Genomic DNA, 22,598 nt, shown 5'->3' on the forward strand with positions numbered 1-22,598 from the left:
TTGGCACATGAAGAGAAGGGAGTTATCTTACAAGTGGCGAACCAGTGATGACAAGGCCAATTCAATCAGGGTGGATGTGGTCCACTCCCAATAACTGATGAGGAGGTGTCAATACCAAGAGAGGGAAAATTGCTTTTGTAGTGAGCCAGCCACTCCCAGTTTCTATTCAAGCCCAAATTAATGGTGTTAAGTTTGCAAATGAATTGTAGCTCTGCAGTTTCTCTTTGAAGTCTGTTTTTGAAGTTTTTTTGTTGCAGGGTAACTACTTTTAAATCTATTATTGAATGTCCAGGGAGACTGTAGTGTTCTCCTACTGTCTTTTATATGTTACCATTTCTGATGTTTGATTTGTGTCCATTCATTCTCTTATGTAGAGACTGTCCGGTCTGGCCAATGTACATGGCAGAGGGGCATTGCAGGGGTGAGGTGAGAAATCAGAGTGGCTGGACTCTGCTCCCCAGTGGCGAGAAGGCCTGGGCAGCTTCCCTTGGTTCCCAGCAGGGAATGGGTAGGGGAAAAGTCTTGGGCGGTTTCCCCTGCTCTCAAAGGGGAACGGATAGGAGAGAAGCCCCAAGCGGCTCCCCCCCACTTCAAGCAGGGAGCAGCCTGTCCAAAGGCCGTGAGCTTGTGAAGCAGCCAGTCTCCTAGCAGGGAACTGCCAGCAGAGCTGAGACCAGGCTCTCAGCTCCAACAGTGCCCTTCTTAGGTCGGTGGAAGCACTCCTGGTGAGGACACACCACTGACTCAAGGAGGGTAGTGTGGACATGCACCACCTCAGTAATTACTGACCTAATAAAGGTCAGCTAAGGGTATGTCTTCACTAGCAACATTAAAAGCGCTGTCGCGGCAGCACTTTAACATGGTTGTGTAGTCACGACACCAGCACTGGGAGAGAGCCCTCCCAGCACTGTAAAAAAACCACCCCCATGCGGGGAGTAGCTCCCAGCACTGGAAGCCGCTGGCACACTGTCTACACTGCCATTTTACAGCGCTGAAACTTGTAGAGCTCGGGGACGGGGTGTGTTTTTTCACACCCCTGAGTGAGAAAGTTGCAGCACTGTAAAGTGGCTGTGTAGATAAGGCCTTTAGGGAATGTCTATAGCACAAACCTAACTCTTAATTTGTCCTTTCCCTATTTTAGCCTCAGATCCTACACCATATAGACTGATGCTCACTGTATTAGTGATATCATCACTGCTAACCTTTTTAGTGAAAACTGAAGCAAAGAAAGCATTTAACAATTTTGCAATGGCTGCATTTTCTTTTATTTTCTTTCCCTCCTCATTGAGTAATGGCTTTTGCCTGTCTTTGGTCTTCCTCTTGCTCCTAAGTATTTGTCAACATGTTTTCTTGTTACCCTTTATGTCCCTAGCTAGTTTAATCTCATTTTGTGCTTTGGCCTTTCTACTTTTATCCTTCAGCACTTGTATTGTTATTTTTATATTCATCCTCTGTAATTTGACCTAGTTTTCATTAGTTCTAGCTAGTTTTCCACTTTTATTAGAGTTGATTTATGGATATTTACTTTGTCAACTTTGCATGTCAAACTATACAATTTGTGTTTTAATAGTTAGAAAGTTTTACCTTTTTGAATCTGTCTACTGTCATATAATTATTGTCTGACCCTGCCCCCACAGACATTATTGTCTGACCCCACAGTTTTCTGCGACTGTGAAAATTTAAATAGATAAAAAATATAAAAACTTAAAAATAAACATTGATATTATCTACTGAAATCTATAAAAATCCAATTCTGCCAAGCCTATTTAGAAAATTGCGTACATGAATTGGCTGGCCAAACATGATGCACATGAATATAATCAGACAGGGAGATGCATGAACATGTAGCATTGCAAATATAAATCTGCAAGTTAAAGCAGCTTTAATCAATCCAGATGAGCAAAAGGGTAGCTCTGAAAACTGAAATGACAACTTTCACATTTAATGTGAATTTCCTTGCTTTAAATCATTACACAAAGTATAGGACTAAATCATTTCTTTAGGAAAAAGGGTGTGTGAAAACATTAGGAAATGTTTTTAAAAGCATTAAAAAGAATACTGGATGAAAAACAGAAAACATTTTTTTGAAAGTGGATTCAAGTGTTTATGTTACAGATTTTTTTTGCAAACATTTATTTAATATTATATAAATTATCAACCAAATCAATAATCAAATAAGATTTTAATGTGAGAAGAACATAGTTTTATTTGATGTTTAATCACATAGATATTTATATTTTTCAGTCACTAAAAATTCTGGAAAGCAGCTTTGTCCCCTTACAAAAACACACACAAAGTGTGGTCTGGAGAATCAGATAGTACCTTCATTATACATAAGTGGCAAAAAGTCAGATCATACAGGTCTTCTATAACTATCTTCTGATGTTGGCTTTCCAATTCTATTTTAAAGCTACACTCATTTTTTAGCACTGTCATTAATTACGGTACTGTATTCTGTATTGATAACTTTACTAAAGGATTTCAGATTTAACAAATGAATGGCTGGAGTGCTTCAAATAGCAAATACTTGCGCTATGAGTATGTTATTCTTGATGACTGATAGCAGGGGATACAGGCAGCCACAGGATGGGACTCTGCCATATTCTCCTTTTAGCTCTGCCCTGTTAAGCTCACTTGTACCATTGACATGTTTGTGGCGTGTGCCTCCCCTAAGCAGAAGTGACTACTTTCTTGAACTGTGCCATACTGCCTGTCAATATTTTGGACAGTTATCCTGGCTAAACCCATCTGGGCCTATAAGGTGTTAAGGCCCCAGCTCTGGCCTGAGACTGACTCAGATGATCAAGGATCATGTGAGAGAAGCCTGGAAGCAGGGCCTACTACAAGAATGGCAGCATATTGCACAGCAACTGCTACCTGCAGGGAGCAGGAGACACAGTGGAGTTCTGGATTAGAACTGTGCTAGGGCTGGAGAGAGCCAAGTAGTGGGAGGAACAGGGGAAGAACCTAGGTTCCTGCACTCAGCTAGTGGGACCTGGGCTTTCAGCGACAGTGTGACTAGGATAGGAACTGCTTGTACCTACTGAATTGTTTATCTCTTGTTATGTCTCATTAAACCAGACCCTAAAAGGTTGTGTGGGGAGGACAGGCATTATTTGAAATGTGTGCATTTATTGGAGATCCACAGAGGAAACTGAGGTCAGGATTACTAGGTGCCAGGATAGGTTAGCCTGACACTCTGACACCATCCAACTCATTTAGCAAGTCTCTTGTGTGGATAAGGCCCCAGGATACTCATGCAACAGCCAGGCAGGATACCCAGTTTGTCTTCAAGTCCTGGCAGGAGTTATCCCCTAAAGCAACATTTGAATCCTGAAAAGAGTTTACATTAACTCTCATGCCATCTGGACTTCAGCATCATCTCCCTGACATATGTTAGTTAAAGGAGACAAGTGTGTAGCATTCCATTTACATATATTGGTTTTGTTGAACTTCTGAGGGTTAGCATAAGCCTAAGTAAACTGCCTGGTTTAATTGTTTACAATTATTACATGCAAATTTTAATGGGAAATACCAATGGGTAGAAGAAAGAGGGCCACCTCTGGCAGAAAAACATACTAGAGTATGGCCCTGGGGAAGACAACTGTACCTGCATGTTCTTCCCAAGTCACTCTGTCAATGAGAGGGAGAGTGTATGGGTCGCAGGTCCAACAGATATCTGATGATTCACTAGAGGCTCAGAGACCCTGTTCCTCTGCACCTGCTATGGACAGCCTGCTTACCTTCCAGTCAAGCTCCCTTGCTATTGGAATCCTCTGTCATGGGGCAGTTCCCCAACACAGAGGAAGATGCCCCTGATGGTGGGATCACCAATCAAAAGACAGACACGCAGATACCACAGCAGTGGGCATGGTGTGAGAATTAGAATAGTGAAAGGACTTTGTGGACAAGTGAATGTAGACTGAGTATGCATTAGATGGATTTATTGCTAGTGCCACAGATACAAGATGGGGAGAAGAGGAGGGGAAAGGAAAGACAAGTGTTACACATTCAGACACAGACCTTCCCCTTCTTACAAACAGGAAGGCTCTTATACATTTTGAGCATAGAGAGGATAAGGCTCTTCTACATTTTGAGCACAGAGAGGATGTAGCTAGTCCACCTTCACGTGAGACAGGGAGATCTGAGTGGGAAGGGTCCCCTGTCTGCCATAGGTGCATGATGTGATTACATTACATTGTTTCCAGCAACAGTGGTAGATTTTTGAGGCAAGCAGGAGACTTACTGCATGCATACTTAGACACAGGCAATATTTAATGGTAAGAAAATTACCTACCACCCTTAAAATAAATAGGGACATTATTACAGAACTGTCGTCTCCTGAATACACTGAAGAAAACCTAACCCAAGTTCTTCTTGACCCTCTTTTTATGACCCACATGATCTTGACCAATGAATAATCCATAGTAAATGAGTGCAAAACTGTCAGGAAATAGAAAACCCTCTCACTACAAGCAAAGAACTTAATATGCACTCACATAAATTCTGATTAAGCTGCAAATTTCCCTAATAATCTATCATTCAACATCAAAAAAGTCCTATTCCTGAAATTCTACAAACATTATTTGTCTTAGTCTCTGCATTGGGTGCAAAATTGGATTGTAAATTTGATAAACATCACAAACTTTGTACCATGGTCATCCTTAATAATACTTACCAATTTTGCCTTGTATAAATATTAGATGAGGTCACCTCAGTGTTTGCAGATTTCCCTGTACATTGCATATATTTATATTTATTTAAGACAAAGCTGGAAATTTTTATATATTTTTTGGTTTTCATAGGGTGATCATTGTACAGTCACAGACCTATAACAACAGTAACAATATATTCAGTGAAACATTTAAGTTGAAATGATCCACATCATTTTTTGGGCTCCCCACAGGAGTAAATGGATGAAATTATATGGGCTGTGTTATGCAGGAGGTCAGGGAAGATTATTATAATGGGCCCTTCTGGGCTTAAAAGTCTGTGAATTTTAGAGGTAAATGCTAGCACTAACATGGATATTTTTAAAAAAATCCTCAGGAATTGAAGTCTTAGTTAAAAGTCTTATTTACTGATATTTCATTTCTAGATTTTCATCCTATTTTAAATCCACTACAAATACTTTTACGAGGATCATGACTGAGGGGCATTAGCTAGAATCAAGTGGCAACCTCCCTCCTAGAGGTCAGTGCAGCATGCTTTCTCCTCCAGGCCCCTCAGCTTGGCTGGCTGGAGCAGAGGAGGGTTGAGAACATGGCCTAGCCTTCTCCCTCATCCACCTGGTCTTCCCCTAGAAAGTGCTAGGTTAAAGTAGTCTCTCAGTCTGTAGAGGACGGAGGGTGCAATGTTGATTCATCTCTGAATGGTGGCATAATTCTGCACAGGGTAGGGCATCGGGAGGAAGGGAAGCACTTGCAACGCCACCCCATAATGGTATTTAATCATCTTTTCTTTGAACTGCAACGTACAGGGACATATGACAAATGGGAACAAGACTGATATTTCTCATTACTAATTCACTTATTAAGGCCCCTAATCAATGAGAAAGAGAGTACTGCATATTCATTATGAAAGTCAGACACAAGACAGTTTAGTCTATAGCTTTATTTATAGTTAATAGTAGGGACGGGGTGTGTGTGTGTGTGTATGGGAGCTCTCTCGAATCAAACCAAACTTTTAAGCTCGGAGTTGTTTACACGTTTTTTTTTCTATTTTTAACTTGTGGAATCCTGCTGGGACTGGAACCAGAACTGTGACGCACAGCAAGAAGTGCATTTCTGAGGCTTGTCTAGCCACAACCAGAAGTAGTGATGGAAAACATGAGGCAGCACCTCTTCCCATGACTCTTCCAGTCCAGTTTGCAGACTCAGGAATTTGGACAGCTGAAATAAGCACCTGCTTATCAAAACTGCACCTTGATGCCAAACATTGGCCTACCTGGGGGTTGGGGTTTTTTTAGAATTTGGTCCAGTTTATGTATATCAACTGTATCAATATTGAGACTATGTTCTGCTGGTTTCTTCATCTTTCTCTGAAAGAGACGTTTGCCAAAAATAGTCCTCACTAGGAGAGGCTGTGTTAGCTGTTTGTTTCAAATATTCCAGCTTGGTTGTCTTAGCTCCTATAATGGCTTTGAGCCTATGGCTTTCCATGGTTATAACCACTCCTGAATGCAGTCTGTAAAAAGCCCACCAGCCACCTTCTTATAGAAAAAGATGTAGTACAGCTTTTAGAAAGTTCAATGAAATCCATCCTCAGCAGAACTATTCTGAACTATTTGTCACCTGATACTTTGAAAGCATCAAGTCTTCCGTGTGTATTTTAAGAATTCCTTTTATTAAAGAACTATAAAAATAGTTCTCTTCTTGATCTGTTTAGCTTAAAACATGTTCTTCTGTATTTTCCCCTCAATAAAAACTGATTGGAAGTGTCCTCAAGTGGTGATCTAAGACGACTTATGTTGTTGACTTTGTCGTCTTGTCCTAGTAGGTTGGAAATTACAGTTTTTATCAATGTTGCCATTATTTCAAAGAATTAAAAAAATGTGTTTTTTTTTCTCTCCTAAATAGAGAACAGCTATCTTGTAGAAAAGTATCCACGGATTTGATACCATTGTAATAGTACAGCACAGCTATTTCTTTTTTTAGAGTCTGTGACAATATGTCTAAATAACATGCACGATAGGACATATTGTTAAAGGCTCCCTCTGCCATGATGTGTCATATTGCATCAAAGAATAAAACATCCCACTGCTTACCTTTTGAGTGTCCAGCTCTAATTCACAGCACATTCCACTGTTATTTATATTTGCTTCTTTCTTCCTGCCTACCAAGCCCTTAAAACTAATATTCAGTGCAATGATCCAAAATGTTTATTTTTATAGTGTGTTTATTTCACATTCTCATCCAGACTGACATATTGCTAGTAGAGCAAGGGTCAGATTATTATGGCCAATAAAACAGTATGAGAGCCTTACTGCTCCCTGTGGTAGGGGATTAAATATCAGATAGGCAAGGATGTCCAGACAAGATAATATGTAATCTGTCTCCAACTACAGTGACTTTATATTGACAATGTTCCTAAAGTTTTAGCACTTACTATCCTTATTTTCTGAGGAACAGAAGCAAGCGATGGCTTATTGTATTTTATAATCAACCATAAATACCACAGTTTTGAAGGGATGATTCAAGAGCTGTTTACTCTAAAGGTTATTTAATTTTTAGATTGCAAGTTGTGCAGTTGCTTAGAGTGACAGGAATTCAGGGTTGTATAAATACAGCATTTCTTACTATATATAGTTCTGATAACACTAGCTTTAGCAACAGTTCCAAAATGGTTTCTATTATAAGCCCCTGTTTTCACAGTCACAACTTTCATCTTTTGATCTGACATTTTCCATATTGGCTCTCTGTCTGGAGGTGACTTTTTTGTTAAAGTTTGAACAAATTTCCTTCAAATCATTTCTGAATACTGAGACTATAGAAAACCAACAACAAAAAAACCCACGTACCACCACAAAAATCCCACACACTTTACTTCATTTTAAAACAAAACCAACAAAAGTCCCACTAGAGAGGAAGAATAAACTGAGGTTTGAAATGTGAAATATGGCCTGAAAATACTCTTAAGGACTAGCATCTTTGCACAGCTTGAGAAAAATTGCTATTTAACACAAATATAACATGAGAAAATTGCATACTAGAATGCTCACTTGAAAATTTCCTTAAGCCTACATGTGTACTTTCAAATGAGAGCTGGACACTTTTATTTCAGAGTTTATTAGATTAAAAATGCAATTTTGCTCACCCCAACTCTATTCACAAATTTGACATGAATAGTTTCAGCCATTCACAATAAGGCAAAGGAGGAGGAGGGGATGCTCCTGCTGCCCATTCCAACTTATACATTTTAGCCCAGTAGTTAGAGCACACACCTGGGATGTGAGAAAGACAGGTTCAAATTCACACTCTTGAACAGACTCCAAATGGATTTTTTTGTGTCACCAAAAAATCCAAAATCAGTCATATTTTATTTGATCCTCACAAAAAAAATACATTTGGAACTACCAAACTGAAAAAAAAAGATGAGTTATTTGCCCAGCTCTAGTTAAAACAGATGTGTTACCCATGTGCTCACATTTGTTTCAAACAGCTACAAGCTGCTGAAAGAAACCAATTTGTTACCACTGAGCAAGCTGGGCATATTCAGCCATGGTGCAGAGAGGATTCCACATAGTTTGGTATAATCTCTATGTCTGCACTGACAAGAAGTATTAGAGTTCAAGGCTGGAAGGGACCATCAGATCATCCAGTCTGCCTTACACAACACCAGCCACCAACACTACCCAGCACTCTCACACTAAACCCAACAACCCAAATTAGACCACAAGTACTATAGCCCTCAGGAGACATGCCACATACAGAGAACAGGAGGGACCGAGGTGCACCAGTGCCTGAAGCCCCTGCAATGGCAGGGAATTGATTATATGAGATATACCCACTTAACCCCAGAAGATGAGCCGCACCCCAAGAAAGGGAAAATACCCCAAGGTCACTGCCAATCTGACCTGAGAGAATATTCCTTCCCAACTCCACAATCTTGATCAGTTAGACCCCGAGCTTTGACAAAGAACCAACCTGCCAAGCACCTGAGAGAGAGAGAGAGAGAGAGAGAGAGAGAGAGAATGCTCAGTGCCACTTCAGAGCACTATCCTATCCTATCCAGTGTCCCATCTCCAGCTGTGGCCATCTCTGGTGCTTCAAGAGAAAGGCGCTCAAAACCCAACTCAACAAACATTTACCATAGTGTCAGGTTTCAGAGTAGCAGCCCTGTTAGTCTGTATTCGCAAAAAGAAAAGGAGTACTTGTGGCACCTTAGAGACTAACAAATTTATTACAGCATAAGCTTTCGTGAGCTACAGCTCACTTCATCGGATGCATTCGGTGGAAAATACAGTGGGGAGATTTATATACACACACAGAGAACATGAAACAATGGGTTTATCATACACACTGTAAGAAGAGTGATCACTTAAGATAAGCCATCACCAGCAGCAGGGGGGGGAAAGGAGGAAAACCTTTCATAGTAAAACTATTTCCCCATGTTATTTCTCCCCCCCCACCCCACCCCACCCCCCACTGTTCCTCAGCTATTCTTGTTAACTGCTGGAAATAGCCTACCTTGCTTGTCACCATGAAAGGTTTTCCTCCTTTCCCCCCCCTGCTGCTGGTGATGGCTTATCTTAAGTGATCACTCTCCTTACAGTGTGTATGATAAACCCATTGTTTCATGTTCTCTGTGTGTGTATATCAATCTCCCCTCTGTTTTTTCCACCAAATGCATCCGATGAAGTGAGCTGTAGCTCACGAAAGCTTATGCTCTAATAAATTTGTTAGTCTCTAAGGTGCCACAAGTACTCCTTTTATTTACCATAGTGTGTGTGTGGTGGGGAATAATCCTTTCCTGACCTCTGCAAGTGGTCAGCTGAAGCCCTGAAGCACAAATTTTTAGGAACAAAAGACAAACCGGAAGGAATCAGCAAGGCTGCTGAACCCTTCCCCTCACCATCACAAGCAAACCTGTAATACAATACCACGCATAAATTTGTCCAACTCTCTCTTAAAACTAATTAAGTTGTTTGCTCCCACTACTCCTGTTGGGAGGCTGTTCTTGAACCTCACCCCTGATGGCTAGAAACTTTCTTCTAATTTCCAGCATGAATTTAGTTCACAGCTAATTGGTCCCCATTTTTTCTTGTAGCAATATCATCCTTTAGCTTAAACAGCTCTTCGCCCTTCCTGGTGTTTTCCACTTTGATGTATTTATAGGGAGCAATCATATCCCTTCTCTGCCTTTGATTTGCTAGGCTAAACAAGCCATGCTTTTCAAGTCTCCTTTCATAAAATAGGCTCTCCATTTCCCGGATTATCCAAATAACTCTTGTCTGCACCTGATCCAGTTTAAATTAATCTTTCTTCAATATGGGTGACTAGAATTCTACACAGTATTCCAAATGAGGTCTTATCAGAGACTAGTACAAAATCATTAATACTTCTCTTTCTCTACTGGAAATGCCTCACCCGATACATCCTAGTATCATATTTGCCTTTTTCACAGCTTCACCACATGCGGGGCTCAGTCATCCTGTGATTGATCAAAACACCAGGTGTTTCTCCTCCGCTATCACCTCCAACTGATGAATCCCCAACTTGTCACAGATTTTATTATTAGATCCTAAATGCATGACTTTTCACTTCATATTATTGAATTTCCTCCTATTTCTGTCATTCAGGTCTTCAAGATCATTCAGATCTTCTTGTATAATATTCTGACCCTCCTCTGTATTGACAATGCCTCCCAACTTTGTATTGTCAGTAAATTCCATTAGCATATTTCTACTTTTTGTTCCAAGGTCTTTTTGATTAAGATTGGTCCCATGACCAGTCCTTGAGGAACTCCATTAGTAACCTCGCTCCAGTCCAATAATTCACCTTTTAGCACAACCTGTTGCCTCCTCCCCTTTAACCAGTTCCTTATGCACCTTACAATTCTCATATTGATCCCCATCTTAGCACAGTTAAAAATACAAAAAAAGCAGGAGATTAAGAGTGATATTTTCTACAAATTGCCATTTGTGCCTTTGAAAATCTACCCCTCAAAAGTTAAAGTTCTATCAGCAACATTGCTCTGGCAGCAGCACACAACGTTCTCTTTTCTTTTTCTAGTGAAATGTGTAGTCTGAAATAGGAACAGTTATGCCTTAAACAGATACCATAAAAAACAACAGAATGTGCAACACGCCTTTGTGAAGACTGTCATTGTGAGGATAACTTTTGTATTTCCTGATTATGATTTTAATTGTATAACCTTTATGTTGCATTAACACAGCTTTCTGCGTATAATTATAGCAGAGTGGCAGCTCTGCTATCGTTAGGTTGAGCGTCGCTTTCTGTTTAAAGGTCAGCTGTTCTTTAAAAGCCATGTGCTTTCTCAGATGGTCTTGAAATTTGCTGTGCTTCTTGGGGGTGTAGGATAGAGTTAATAGTTCAAATATGCAATCATTTGAACAAGGAGCTCTCAAGATATATTCCCCCTTAAATAGAAGGTCAGCTGTTTCCATAAATTCAGCTGATATCTTTGGGGTACACCTGGGACTCAAACTATAGCTCTAATCCTCCCCAAACTAATCTCAGTCACTTGGAATTTATCTCAACTAGTGCATGGCACCCACTGTCTGTCTGGGGAAGCAATAGTGAAAAGTTAATGGGGGAAAGTTCGTAATTCCATGTTAGTAGACACTAAAATGCATTAAAGAATGAAATGTGCATACGCAACAAGACTAGGGCTCTGTTGAAGCCAGACTGTTTGCAGTCAGCATTGTCTCACACTAACTAGATGGCTCAAGGGGATTTGCTATGGTTACTGAACCTGAGCTGCACCCAAACAGTATGACTGCAGGTAGCATATCCAGGGCCGGCGCTAGGTTTTTTGCCACCCCAAGCAAAAAATTTGCTGCCCCAAGCTCCAAGAGCGCAATTGCCCAAGACAAAAAAAAAAAAGGATGGCCGGAATGCCGCCCCTGGAATTGTGCCCCCCCAAGCACGTGCTTGCTTTGCTGGTGCCTAGAGCCGGTCCTGGTCATATCCATGCTAGTGTTAGTCTGGCTAGCTCAGGTAACAGACAATAGTTGTGAAGATGTGGAGGCACACGCTTCAGTGTGGACTAGCAACCAGAGGAAGTATCCAGGGATTTCTGGTGCGCTTGTACTGGGGCAGCTAGCCCACCCTGAAGTTTGTGCCCCAGTACATACTAGTACTCTTCCTTTACAGAGGCTATAGAGCATGAGTACTGTAGGATTAAGTTTAACAGCTTCTCTGTGCTACATCAAAATTTAGGTTTAGGTTAGGCATAGCAAACAAAAGCTACATATACCTGGCCTTCATTCAAACATCAATGCTATGCCATACAACCATCTCAGGCTTTTACATGTTACCATCCATTCACTCAGGCCATTCCTTCTGACACATTGCCTTATGAAGCTCTGGAGATCACGGACACATATCCCAACAGATTACAGACAATTCCCATTGCAAGAAGACATATTTGTGCACCTCTATTGTTGCAACCTACAAAATTCAGCTTTGAAATGAGGCATACTTGATCCCTCTCCTCATATAGTTATAAGCTCTGCCAAGATGCTCTAATTAATCTCCCACAACCATTCAATATAGCTACACCTAATACAGTGAACACAGTTGGAGTTCATTGAAAACTCTGGAACACAACACAAATAATGGCATATTCTCTTCGAATTTTTGCATGTGTACTTATTATGGCATCCCACCAACAACAACCCCCTTTACTGAATCATTCATAATTCAACAGGGCAGAGTTAAGGTTGCATTGTTTTTAAGTTTTCATTACCTTCATTCTCTATGTCCTATTTCCACATTCTGGAAAGGCACGAGCACTGCTGGGCAACCTTAATTCTGCATTAGGAAAGATTTTGGGCAATTAACCATAAACCAAATTGTCTTTACTTATGTTAAAATAATTTATCTCCAACCTGTGTTTCTATCCAAGGCTCTTTAATGAGCATGGGGATTAAGAACCTTGTGCTGCAAGGTTTTCAGCACTTCACAGAATCAGAATCGGGATGAAATTCACCCATGGTCAGAGAACCACCAAAGCGTCTATGTACCACTTGAGTCATATTTAAACTCTACTTGGCTTAGGTGGTGTATTAGCTATGTGCTGGATGTCTCAGAAAAGGGGTAAATTTAACTCCAAATGCATAATTTAGATGCAATGTAATTTCCTCTTTTAATATAATCTGTAGTTAGCCAGATTTCGTTCCCTATTTTCACCAAATAGGCAAAGTGTTTAACCTTGCTATTAAATTGTGGTCAATGTTCAACTTTTAATAAAAATATATTACACAAGTGTCATTGTTTTTTCAAGATGACCTGTTTTATGCTAATTTATTTACATAACCACTGTAATATGTATTTCACAGCTGACATGGCAGCTCTGTTCAGAACCCTACCGTGACCTGCTTCTCGTTATGATGGGGTAAACAGTGTCACCTTTCCAGTGCACAGTGACTTACAGAGAAGTAGCAAGGCATGCCATCAATCACACTGCATTAAGTTGGCTTTCAAAGTAGATTTCCGATATCACAAATGCTATTTAGGCAGCTACAGAAAGTACAAATTGGACAGCTCATATAAAAATGGCCATATGATGAATGGACATGATGGGTCTTCAAAGAAAAGGAGCACTGCTATTCTACAAATAACCTTGTTGAAACAAAAGTAAGACTGCAGCTCTTTTGGTAGTCTGGTACTACAATTTAAGAATGCTTTAATTGCTCTATCTTCTAGAAGTTCAGACAAATATCATTGATATCAGAAACTCATACTCATTTATGTGGTATCAGAAACTCATATTTATTTATGGACCATAAATTCTATGTCAAGCTAGGCCTGCTAAGAATTTGCATTAGGTTTTTGGAAATTAAAATATTCCATATGATGGCAAGTTTGTTACAAAGTATTTTTTAACAAAAAAAAAAAATCCCTATGATGTTTCAATCATAGCCAGGCTGTGTGACATCCAAAGTAAATGTAATTTGCTGGCTTACTTCATGTGATCATAAAAAGAAAAGGAGTACTTGTGGCACCTTAGAGACTAACAAATTTATTAGAGCATAAGCTTTCATGAGCTACAGCTCACTTCATCGGATGCTGTAGCTCACGAAAGCTTATGCTCTAATAAATTTCTTAGTCTCTAAGGTGCCACAAGTACTCCTTTTCTTTTTGCGAATACAGACTAACACGGCTGCTACTCTGAAACCTGTCTTCATGTGATCATGTCTCCCTCTACTGGTTTATCTTAGTAACAATGACAACCTGCTACTCACACTTTAGCTCAAACATTAGTGATTTGTGCTTTAGGCACTCCAAGTCCAAGGTTAGATCAATACTGATAAAAATGTCTAGATAAATATATATGTGGTCATGGTTCATTATCACCAATGGGACTTGCACTTTGTGGACCTATAAACACTGAGGAAAGGCTTTTCTAAGAGCAATGCATAAATCCATTGGCATCTAGCCTTTCTAAACAGCATACATATAATCCAATGATCATATCTCTAGTTGCTGATCTTAAACCCTGATATAGCTAAAGTATTCCTTTGGCTCAAGTGATAAAGGTGTATCTTTTACTTTTCCTGCTGCAAGATCCAGAGTTCAACCACCACTAATGTCTATGTAGTCTGTGTGTCCTGCTTCATTATGCAGAATTCCTAGTATAAAGAACTATTTTGAAATGTAACTTAAATTGCTGTGCAGTAAGATGTCATTGGTAAAAACCTCTTTGATTTTGTGAGAGTCTTCATTTTAGTCCCCAAAGAGGCTAGCTCTCTTTTAGCCTGCAATTTATTAGGCCCCTTATTGGTTAAGGACAGCTTTACATTTGTGGGTTTAATCTCGGAGACCACAACTGTATTTTTATCTCATTACAATTAATGCTATGGGCTTATTAAAACAAAGGGATACCATATATTGAATTTTTCCAGTTGACAAGACCCCCACAGTGCATTACATCCTATCAATAGGATGCTCAGGATGTCTACTCAATCAGCTGTTGAACAGAAGAAAGGAATACCCAGAGGAAACAGAAGTCATGTGGACTTTGAAAATTCAGTACTGTCACAAAGACAATACAAGCAAAATCTACAAAATCTACAAAAACATACTGCTGGTATCCATGTCACTAAGAGTATGTCTCCACAGCAACTAGACACCTGTGGCTGGCCTGTGCCAGCCGACTCGGGCTCACGGGGCTTGACCCTGCGAGGTGGGAGGGTCCCAGAGCTCAGTTTCCAGCCCAAGCCCAGAAGTCTACATAGCAGTGAAATAGCCCGCAGCCCGAGCCCAAGTCACCTGGCAGAGGCTGGGTTTTTCTTTGTTGTGTAGACAGCTATCTGAAAGGGCATTCCAAAGAGGATTGATCTAGACTGTTCTCAGTGGTAGCAGATGAAAGAACAAGGAGTAATGGTCTCAAGCTGCAGTGGGGGAAGTTTAGGTTGGATATTAGGAAAAACTTTTTCACTAGGAGGGTGGTGAAACACTGGAGGCGTTACCTAGGGAGGTGGTGGAATCTCCTTCCTTAAACGTTTTTAAGATCAGGCTTGACAAAGCCCTGGCTGGGATGATTTAATTTGTCCTGCTTTGAGCAGGGGGTTGGACTAGATGACCTCCTGAGGTCCCTTCCAACCCTGATATTCTATGATTCTATGATTCTAATATATTATAAACCTCATAGTGATGGGCAATGTTCAGAAAGTATAAAGGTCAGAGGGAGGTGGGGGGTGGAATCCCCCCAAACTCAACTTCCTAGCCACACTTCTTTGGTTTATTAATATTTTAGTCATGAAAACAAACTAAATTTATTTTTGAAGCATGGGGAAATAAAATAAGATAAAAAGAGTCTGCTTCATTGTGTGTGACACATCATGTAGTGGAGAGGAGAAAGATGACACTAATAATAACAAAAGTGGAATTTTTATTGTGTTTGCCTTCTTCAGAGCACTTTACACACATTTATGCAGCCTCACAACATCCCTGTTGGCTAGGCAAGTAAGAATTATAATCCCCATGTGGAAACTGAGGCAGGGATGTTAAATGACTTGCCCAAGGCCCAGGATTATAATTCATGAGTTTCTGGCACCTAATCCTGTCCTCAAACCAGATCTCATTGCAAAGAAACTCATCTTTCCTTCTCTGTGTGTCTTCCTCAAGAGTTAGTTAGCGGGGCTTGCTCAGCAGTTCCTTCACACAAGCATAGGGAGAAGACAAAGTTCTAGACAAAACTCTCTCAGACTCTTATACCCAGCTAAAACCAGGAAGTATAAGCCCACCAGCTGAGAGACTGCTGAGGTTTAATTGTAAAAATACAACATAACAGATCATTTCAAGGTCTGAGCTGAGGGCCACATCTTATTTATCTGAATCTGTTTGCTCATCTCTAGTCTGAGGTTTTCACCATTATTCCCATGACTTGCCAGTTAAAGACAGATGGAAGATGTTTTCTAATTCTATTTCACTGTAAGTCATAAAGACAAATGATTGTATTACCTCGAGAGTTCCTTTGGCAGAGTAAGCGGCGTATGAGTACAGAAGGCCTTGGCTGTGAAGCTTTTTGGTCTCCCTGTAACACTTCTGTCCACTAGGATAAAAGCATTCACCATTATTTTTCAAAGTTACTGTATTTGAAGAAGAGCCTGGCAGGTCAAGCAAGACAGAGTAATTTACTAGCTGAACATCTTCAAGGCCACAAGACGTCCATTGCACCAGAAGTTTCATTGCAATGTCTGTATCTTCTTCTTTCCTAGGCAACTGTATCAAATCTCTGGGGGTGGAAAAAAAAAACAGAAATAGTACATTTTTTCCAATATACATTCATCTTGTACAGATATAGCAGTTCACAATTTCATTAATGTCAGACAAGGAATTCATAATAGATTACCATACAATACAACAAAGCACCTTTCGTTCTCTTTGCATGTAATTCCTATCAGTCATCAGAAAAATAAAACACTTTGTGGAGAATAATAATTGTTGTCTTTTAAGAAAAATATCCTATTGGAATTCCAAAATCCCACAGAAGTGATTTCAAATCATGGTATAAATTGTAAAGCATTCAATATTTACAAGTAGAATTTGCACTTCCATGCTGAAGTATCTACTTGTTAAATTTCTGGGTGCTGGCTTTTAGCTAGCCTGGCTACAAAAGTATGTTCAGAGGAAATATTTACGTATTAACCTCAAACCCAATCAATTCTAAACAATATAATTTGATATTTAACATTTATAAAGTAACTTTCATTATGGGTTTAAACATTAGAAACATTAATTCCACTTCACAAAACCTTATAAATTAAGTACATTTTACAGATGGGCAAACTGAGTCACAGAGGGGGTAAATAACTTATCCATTATCACACTGCGATTAACTGACTGAGCTTGCAATAGAAATCAGAGATGGAATTCTGGCCCCAGCAACGTCAATAACAAACTTCCCATTGACTTCAGTAGGGGTCAGAATTTCACTTTATGCATCTCAAGAAGTATGAGGAAAGGCTCCACATTTTGATCCACTGATGAACATGAAAGCAAGTTCTAAATATTTATGCCCAGACTTTCTTTTTAAACTAAGTCTGCTAATTTTATATTCCATCTATTTAAAAGAATCGCTCTAAATTCTGTAGTATTACAATCCCCACAAAAAGAAAAGGAAAACTTGTGGCACCTTAGAGTTCTCCTTTTCTTTTTGCGAATATAGACTAACACGGCTGCTACTCTGAAATCCCCACAAAGTAGTGGATCATAATTAAAACTTTGCACAGGAGTGTAATAGGGTGATGCTATCTGGAGCACACTCCTGCAGCAGGCTGGGGAATGACAGGCACACCTACCTCAGTTACCCTTTTCAGAGTCCCCAGAGTTTTTGCAAGTGAGGTTAATTAATTTCAAAAGTCTCATGCACATAAATCATAATAAAAGTCCCATAACTTAATCCAGATTTCCCCATCATAGTCCGAACAGTGCAGCATGGAGTTATGGCATCTCTCACTATGGCCTGGCTCTCTAGTGCAGCCCCTACATCTCTCACCATGTCTGAACATCTCTCACCACATCCCAGCTCTCCAGTGCGGCCTCTCCTGTCCTTGTAACAGGATAACCACCCCATCCCTTCCAACTTGAGTGCAACCCAGCTCTTCCCAGCAGGAACCCTCATTTTCTCTATGCTGGGATCATCTTTGCCAAAGGAACATTCCTCACTCCCCCTGGGCCTCTCAAAGCTCTTCTGGGTCCAGCTCTTCAGCTCCAGAGATTCCAGCAGTTAAGCACCTTTGCTGCTCCCTGCCGTCAAGGCTCTTTAGCCCTGGGCCCCATCTCAGAGTCAGGAGGCAACTCCCTCTGCTACTGCGGCTTCTCTTGCTTTCAGCCCTGGCCGTGGCTTGGGCACATCAAGCAGCAAACCCCTTTTGCTGCTGTCCTAAGGTCAGCTTTTGCCCAGGTTTCAAACATACAGTCTCTCAGCCTTTTCCTAGGGAGGCCTGTCCTGAGCATTCTGCTCACTGAAGCTTTCCCCAAAAAAGAAAAGACGACCTCTTTTCTTCTGACTTTTCCTGACTCATTCTCACCAGGACTCTCCCTCAGTGGGTTGCTCCCTGACCTTTTCTAATCCTTAAGTGCAGCTCCGCCCTCTTAATTGGCCAAATGGGACCTGCTTTGGCATACAAGAGCTGGATCTGCTTCATTTGCAATGGCCAGCCACCTTGTGACAAGGAAACACACAAAATCTATGATCAGTAGCTTTGGAAGGGTTAGCAATTGACTATTAACAGGAGATTAGAACTTCTCTGTGGCATAATCTATGTTGAATTTTAAGACAGCCAAAGATATACAAAATGAAGGCATGGTTACAGGGGTTATACTTTGCAGTAAAACTGCATCTTTAAGTTGATTTTCAACCATTGCTAACAATTGTCATAATAACTACTATTATTTTATAGCATCCAGCAGTGCCATAGTATGGTACAGTACTTTAGAATGGCAACAAAGTCAAGGTCCCGGCCCTCAGGAGTTAACAGTTTAGTTGAAATTCAAGACCATCTGCAGTGTAACAAAAAAGCAGAAACTCCACTTCCAAAGAGCTCAGAATTCAGTGGCACAACTGGATTTTTAAGATATAGCTCATTTTTTTTAAAAAAAAGCCTCCTTATTTAATGAAAAAAATGCCTAATATTGACTGGACACCCACTAGGTTTGGTTTTGTTTTGTTTTTCCAAAAGTTTCACTTTACAAAATGATTGGTTTGAATCAAATCTATCCAGGACAGGAGAGTTAATTTGATGTAATTTTGTAGGGGGCTGGAGGGAGGGGATGATGCTAGAAACTAGCTACAATTAAACATTTAGTCTACATTCACTGAGAAAAGCTGAAAAGAGCAGTTTCACTAAGTATCATAATATATTATTTGACAGAAAGTTTTCCTCAGCCTTGATATCCACAATAAAGGGTTGTCCAGACAGCACAGTGAAGTGTCATGCAGAACACATAAGCCTAGAAATGATTTTGTCAGTACTGCTCAATAGGCTGACAGACCACGAATAGGTTGATTTTGGCTTTTCTGGCCCAAATACAGTTTATATCACTGCTGAACACCTGTTACTGGATGATCCACAGAGTGGCAATGATGAAAGAACTGAAGGAAACAATGTATCTAGTCTGACCAGCTTCAGAATGAATGCCAAGTGAATAGCACTGAAGAAAGACATTGAATGATAATTTCAGTGGAAAAATGGAAGCCTAAAATGAAAGGGAGAAAAATACATTGATCAATCTAACATATCCCACCATCCCCAAACTCAGAATCATTCTCCAAACTGCAGGGAGCTCTGAAGAGCAGTAGCCTTGTTGGCATGTTGAAAGGGTACTAGGAGGTCTTTGCTTGGATATGTAAACTGCCTGCTGTACAAAATGTCTCAAAATGTAATGTTAAATGGGAAATCATCATTGAGAGGGTGTGTTTCCAGTGGGATCTTCCGGGAATCAGTTTCTGACCATATGCTATTGCACATTTTTATCAATGACATGGAAGAAAACATAAAATCATCACTGATAAGTTTGCAGATGACATAAACATTGCTGGAGTGGTAAATAATTAAGAGGACAGGTCAGTGGTACAGAGTGATCTGGATATTTGTCTAGCTATGAGCCAGGAGAAGCAGGTGTCCCTAGCCTTTGTTTGCCAAAAGCTGGGAATAGGTGACAAGCGATGGATCACTTGATAATTACCTGTTCTGTTCATTCCATCAGAAGCACCTGTCATTGGCCACGGTTGGAAGACAGGATACTGGGCTAGATAGACCTATGGTCTGACCCAGTATGGCTGTTCTTATGGATACCAAGCAAAAAAGAAGCATTTTAATATGGCTAAATGTAAATGTATACATCCAGGAACAAAGACTGTAGGCCACACTTAGAGGATGGAGGACTCTATTATGGGAAGCAGTGACTCTGAAAAATGGGTTGTGGTGAATAATCAGCTGAACATGAGCTCCCAGTATGACACTGTGACCAAAAGAGCATTCCGGGGAGGCACCCCGAAGAATCTCAAAGAGGAGTACTGAGGTAATTTTACCTCAATATTTGTCGCTGGTGTGATCACTGCTGGAGTTTTCCAGTTCTGGTGCCCACAATTCAAGAAGGAGGTTTATAAATTGGAGTGGGTTAGAGAAGAGCCACGAGAATGAATTAAAGGATTAGAAAATGCCTTATAGCGATAGACTCAAAGAACTTTATCTGTTTAGTTTACCAAAGAGAAGAGGTGACTTGATTACAGTTTGTAAGTATCTACACAGGGAACAAATATTTAATAATGGTCTCTTCAGTTTAGTAGAGAAAATATGGCTGGAAGTTGAAGCTAGACAAATTCTGAATACAAATAAGGCATATATTTTTAAAGGTGAGAGCAATTAACTATTGGAACAATTTACCAAGGGTTGTGGTGGATTCTCAATCACTGACAATTTTTAAATCAAGATTGGATACTTTTTTTAAAAAAATCTGCAATTATTTTGGGGAAGTTCTGTGGCCTGTGTTAAATAGGAGGTTAGACTAGATGATGACAGTGGTCCCCTCTGCCTTTGGAATCCCGGAATCTATGCACCAAGTAACAGTATAAACAAATGTTATATTGAACTGAATTAACATTTCAATTGCGTTAGGACTGAAAAGTACATGATTATAAAACTAAGACTCAGAAATATAACTCCAAAACACCAGTTAGTGACACCTCAGCTTAGATCTCGCTTGTACTCCTTAGAATAGCTTGTGACATTCGATTTTTCGATGCTCAAAGGGCCAAATTTTTAAAGGTATATAGGCATCTAAAGATAAAGATAGGCACCTATTGGGATTTTCAGAAGTGACTAGCTCCCTAACTCCTAGGGTAATCAATGGATGGACAAAACAATGAATAATTGTTAAAGCACTGGCAGAAATCTATTGGAGTAAGGACCCGGACAATTTTGAAAATCTCACTACTTGCCTATCTGCATCTAAATACCTTTAAAAATTTGACCCAAAGAACCTAATCCAAAGACCATTGAAATCAATAGAAAGACTTATATTGACAGGAAAAGGGTATTTAAACCTCTCCTTTTAACAATACTACCGTACAATTTAAAACTCCATTAGTAAGGGAACATTTACTACACACACAATGTCACTCACAACCTTATAAAAGTGAAAAGGAAATACCATATCATATTGGTGATGGATTAACAACCTTGAGTGATAACATGTTACAACTGCACCCGACGGTATAGTACACGTTTCAATGGCTAATGCCACCTACAGGACATTACAGGTTGCAGCATATGTTATTGATTGCACATGTAGATCAAAATATTTGAAAAACCTCTACTGAAAGAAACTAGATTTATTATATCTGAATGTAATCTATACAACAGTCAGAGTTACTGCTGTACAGAGTTCAACTTCTTTACAAGAACACTGGGCTTATGTTAAAGACTTCAGCAATCCAGTCAGGAGGAATAATTGTCAAAGGTCATTCTCCAGATTTAATCTTCTTAATTTATCTAAAATAAGTCTTCAAGCAGGCTGCACAAAATGGACAAGTTAATCCAATCAGTACTACATTACAAGTCTCCAATTTCATCTGCTATGCCCTTTAATGCAATGACAAACTTGGACAGTACAGAAACATACAAAGTCATTTGATTAACACAGTGACTACTTTAAGATCCACATTTCCCACAAGTGTTAGAAACAGTAATAGAATAAATAATTGGAAGAAACCCATCCCATACAAATAAGGTTATGGCACATTTCAACAGCCAGCGCTCTGTCGCAACAAAAGGCAGGGTTTTTTGTTTTTTTTAAAGGACACAATTATCAAATTGTTACCTCACTAATAACTAAAGATGCTATTTACTCTATAATTAAATGAAGCATGCCTTTGAAACTTTTGTGACAATATACTTGACTGAATTACAGAAATGAATACACTTACTATTTACTTCATAAATTTCCTTACAGCATATTAAAATCAAATTGCAAATCATGGCACATGTGTTAAACAACTCAGCAGATATTAGGTGTCTTTGATAAGTCTCATAGAGAACAAAATAACACAACACTTTTTGGCAGTTTAATTAAAAAGATTGAGCCAAATTTCTCCGTGATGTAAATCCACTAATTTCATTGATTTACTCGAGGGATTAATTTGGACCATTATTGTTTATGACAGGCTGGTTAGGTAACAGAAACAATGTCACAAGAATAGTATTTCTGACAGTACTCCAAATTCAGAAACCCAGAAAGTACTAGAAGGTTTTTTTTCCTTATCAGTTAATGAGAAAAACCAACATTACACCTCACAAATTGCAGAGTCACCTTCTGCATCCTACTAATGTGAGTTAATTTATTTTTTTAATTTACAGAATATAAAGGCTGGTAACAAGATAGCATGTGTGATCTGTAGAAAGG

At 39.6% G+C, this 22,598-nt stretch overlaps 1 protein-coding gene across 1 annotated transcript in view; it reads right to left on the reverse strand.

The window, feature by feature from the left end:
• NAALADL2 (N-acetylated alpha-linked acidic dipeptidase like 2) overlaps nucleotides 1–22,598 on the reverse strand; it is a 901,987-nt gene that overhangs the window by 379,345 nt on the left and 500,044 nt on the right. Inside the window, exon 5 of the mRNA XM_043492184.1 lies at nucleotides 16,152–16,425. Within this exon, the coding sequence (XP_043348119.1) occupies nucleotides 16,152–16,425 (274 nt within the window). The remainder of the gene's footprint in view (nucleotides 1–16,151; nucleotides 16,426–22,598) is intronic.

The sequence above is a fragment of the Dermochelys coriacea genome, chromosome 9, assembly GCF_009764565.3.
Source record: "Dermochelys coriacea isolate rDerCor1 chromosome 9, rDerCor1.pri.v4, whole genome shotgun sequence".
NCBI lineage: Eukaryota > Metazoa > Chordata > Testudines > Dermochelyidae > Dermochelys > Dermochelys coriacea.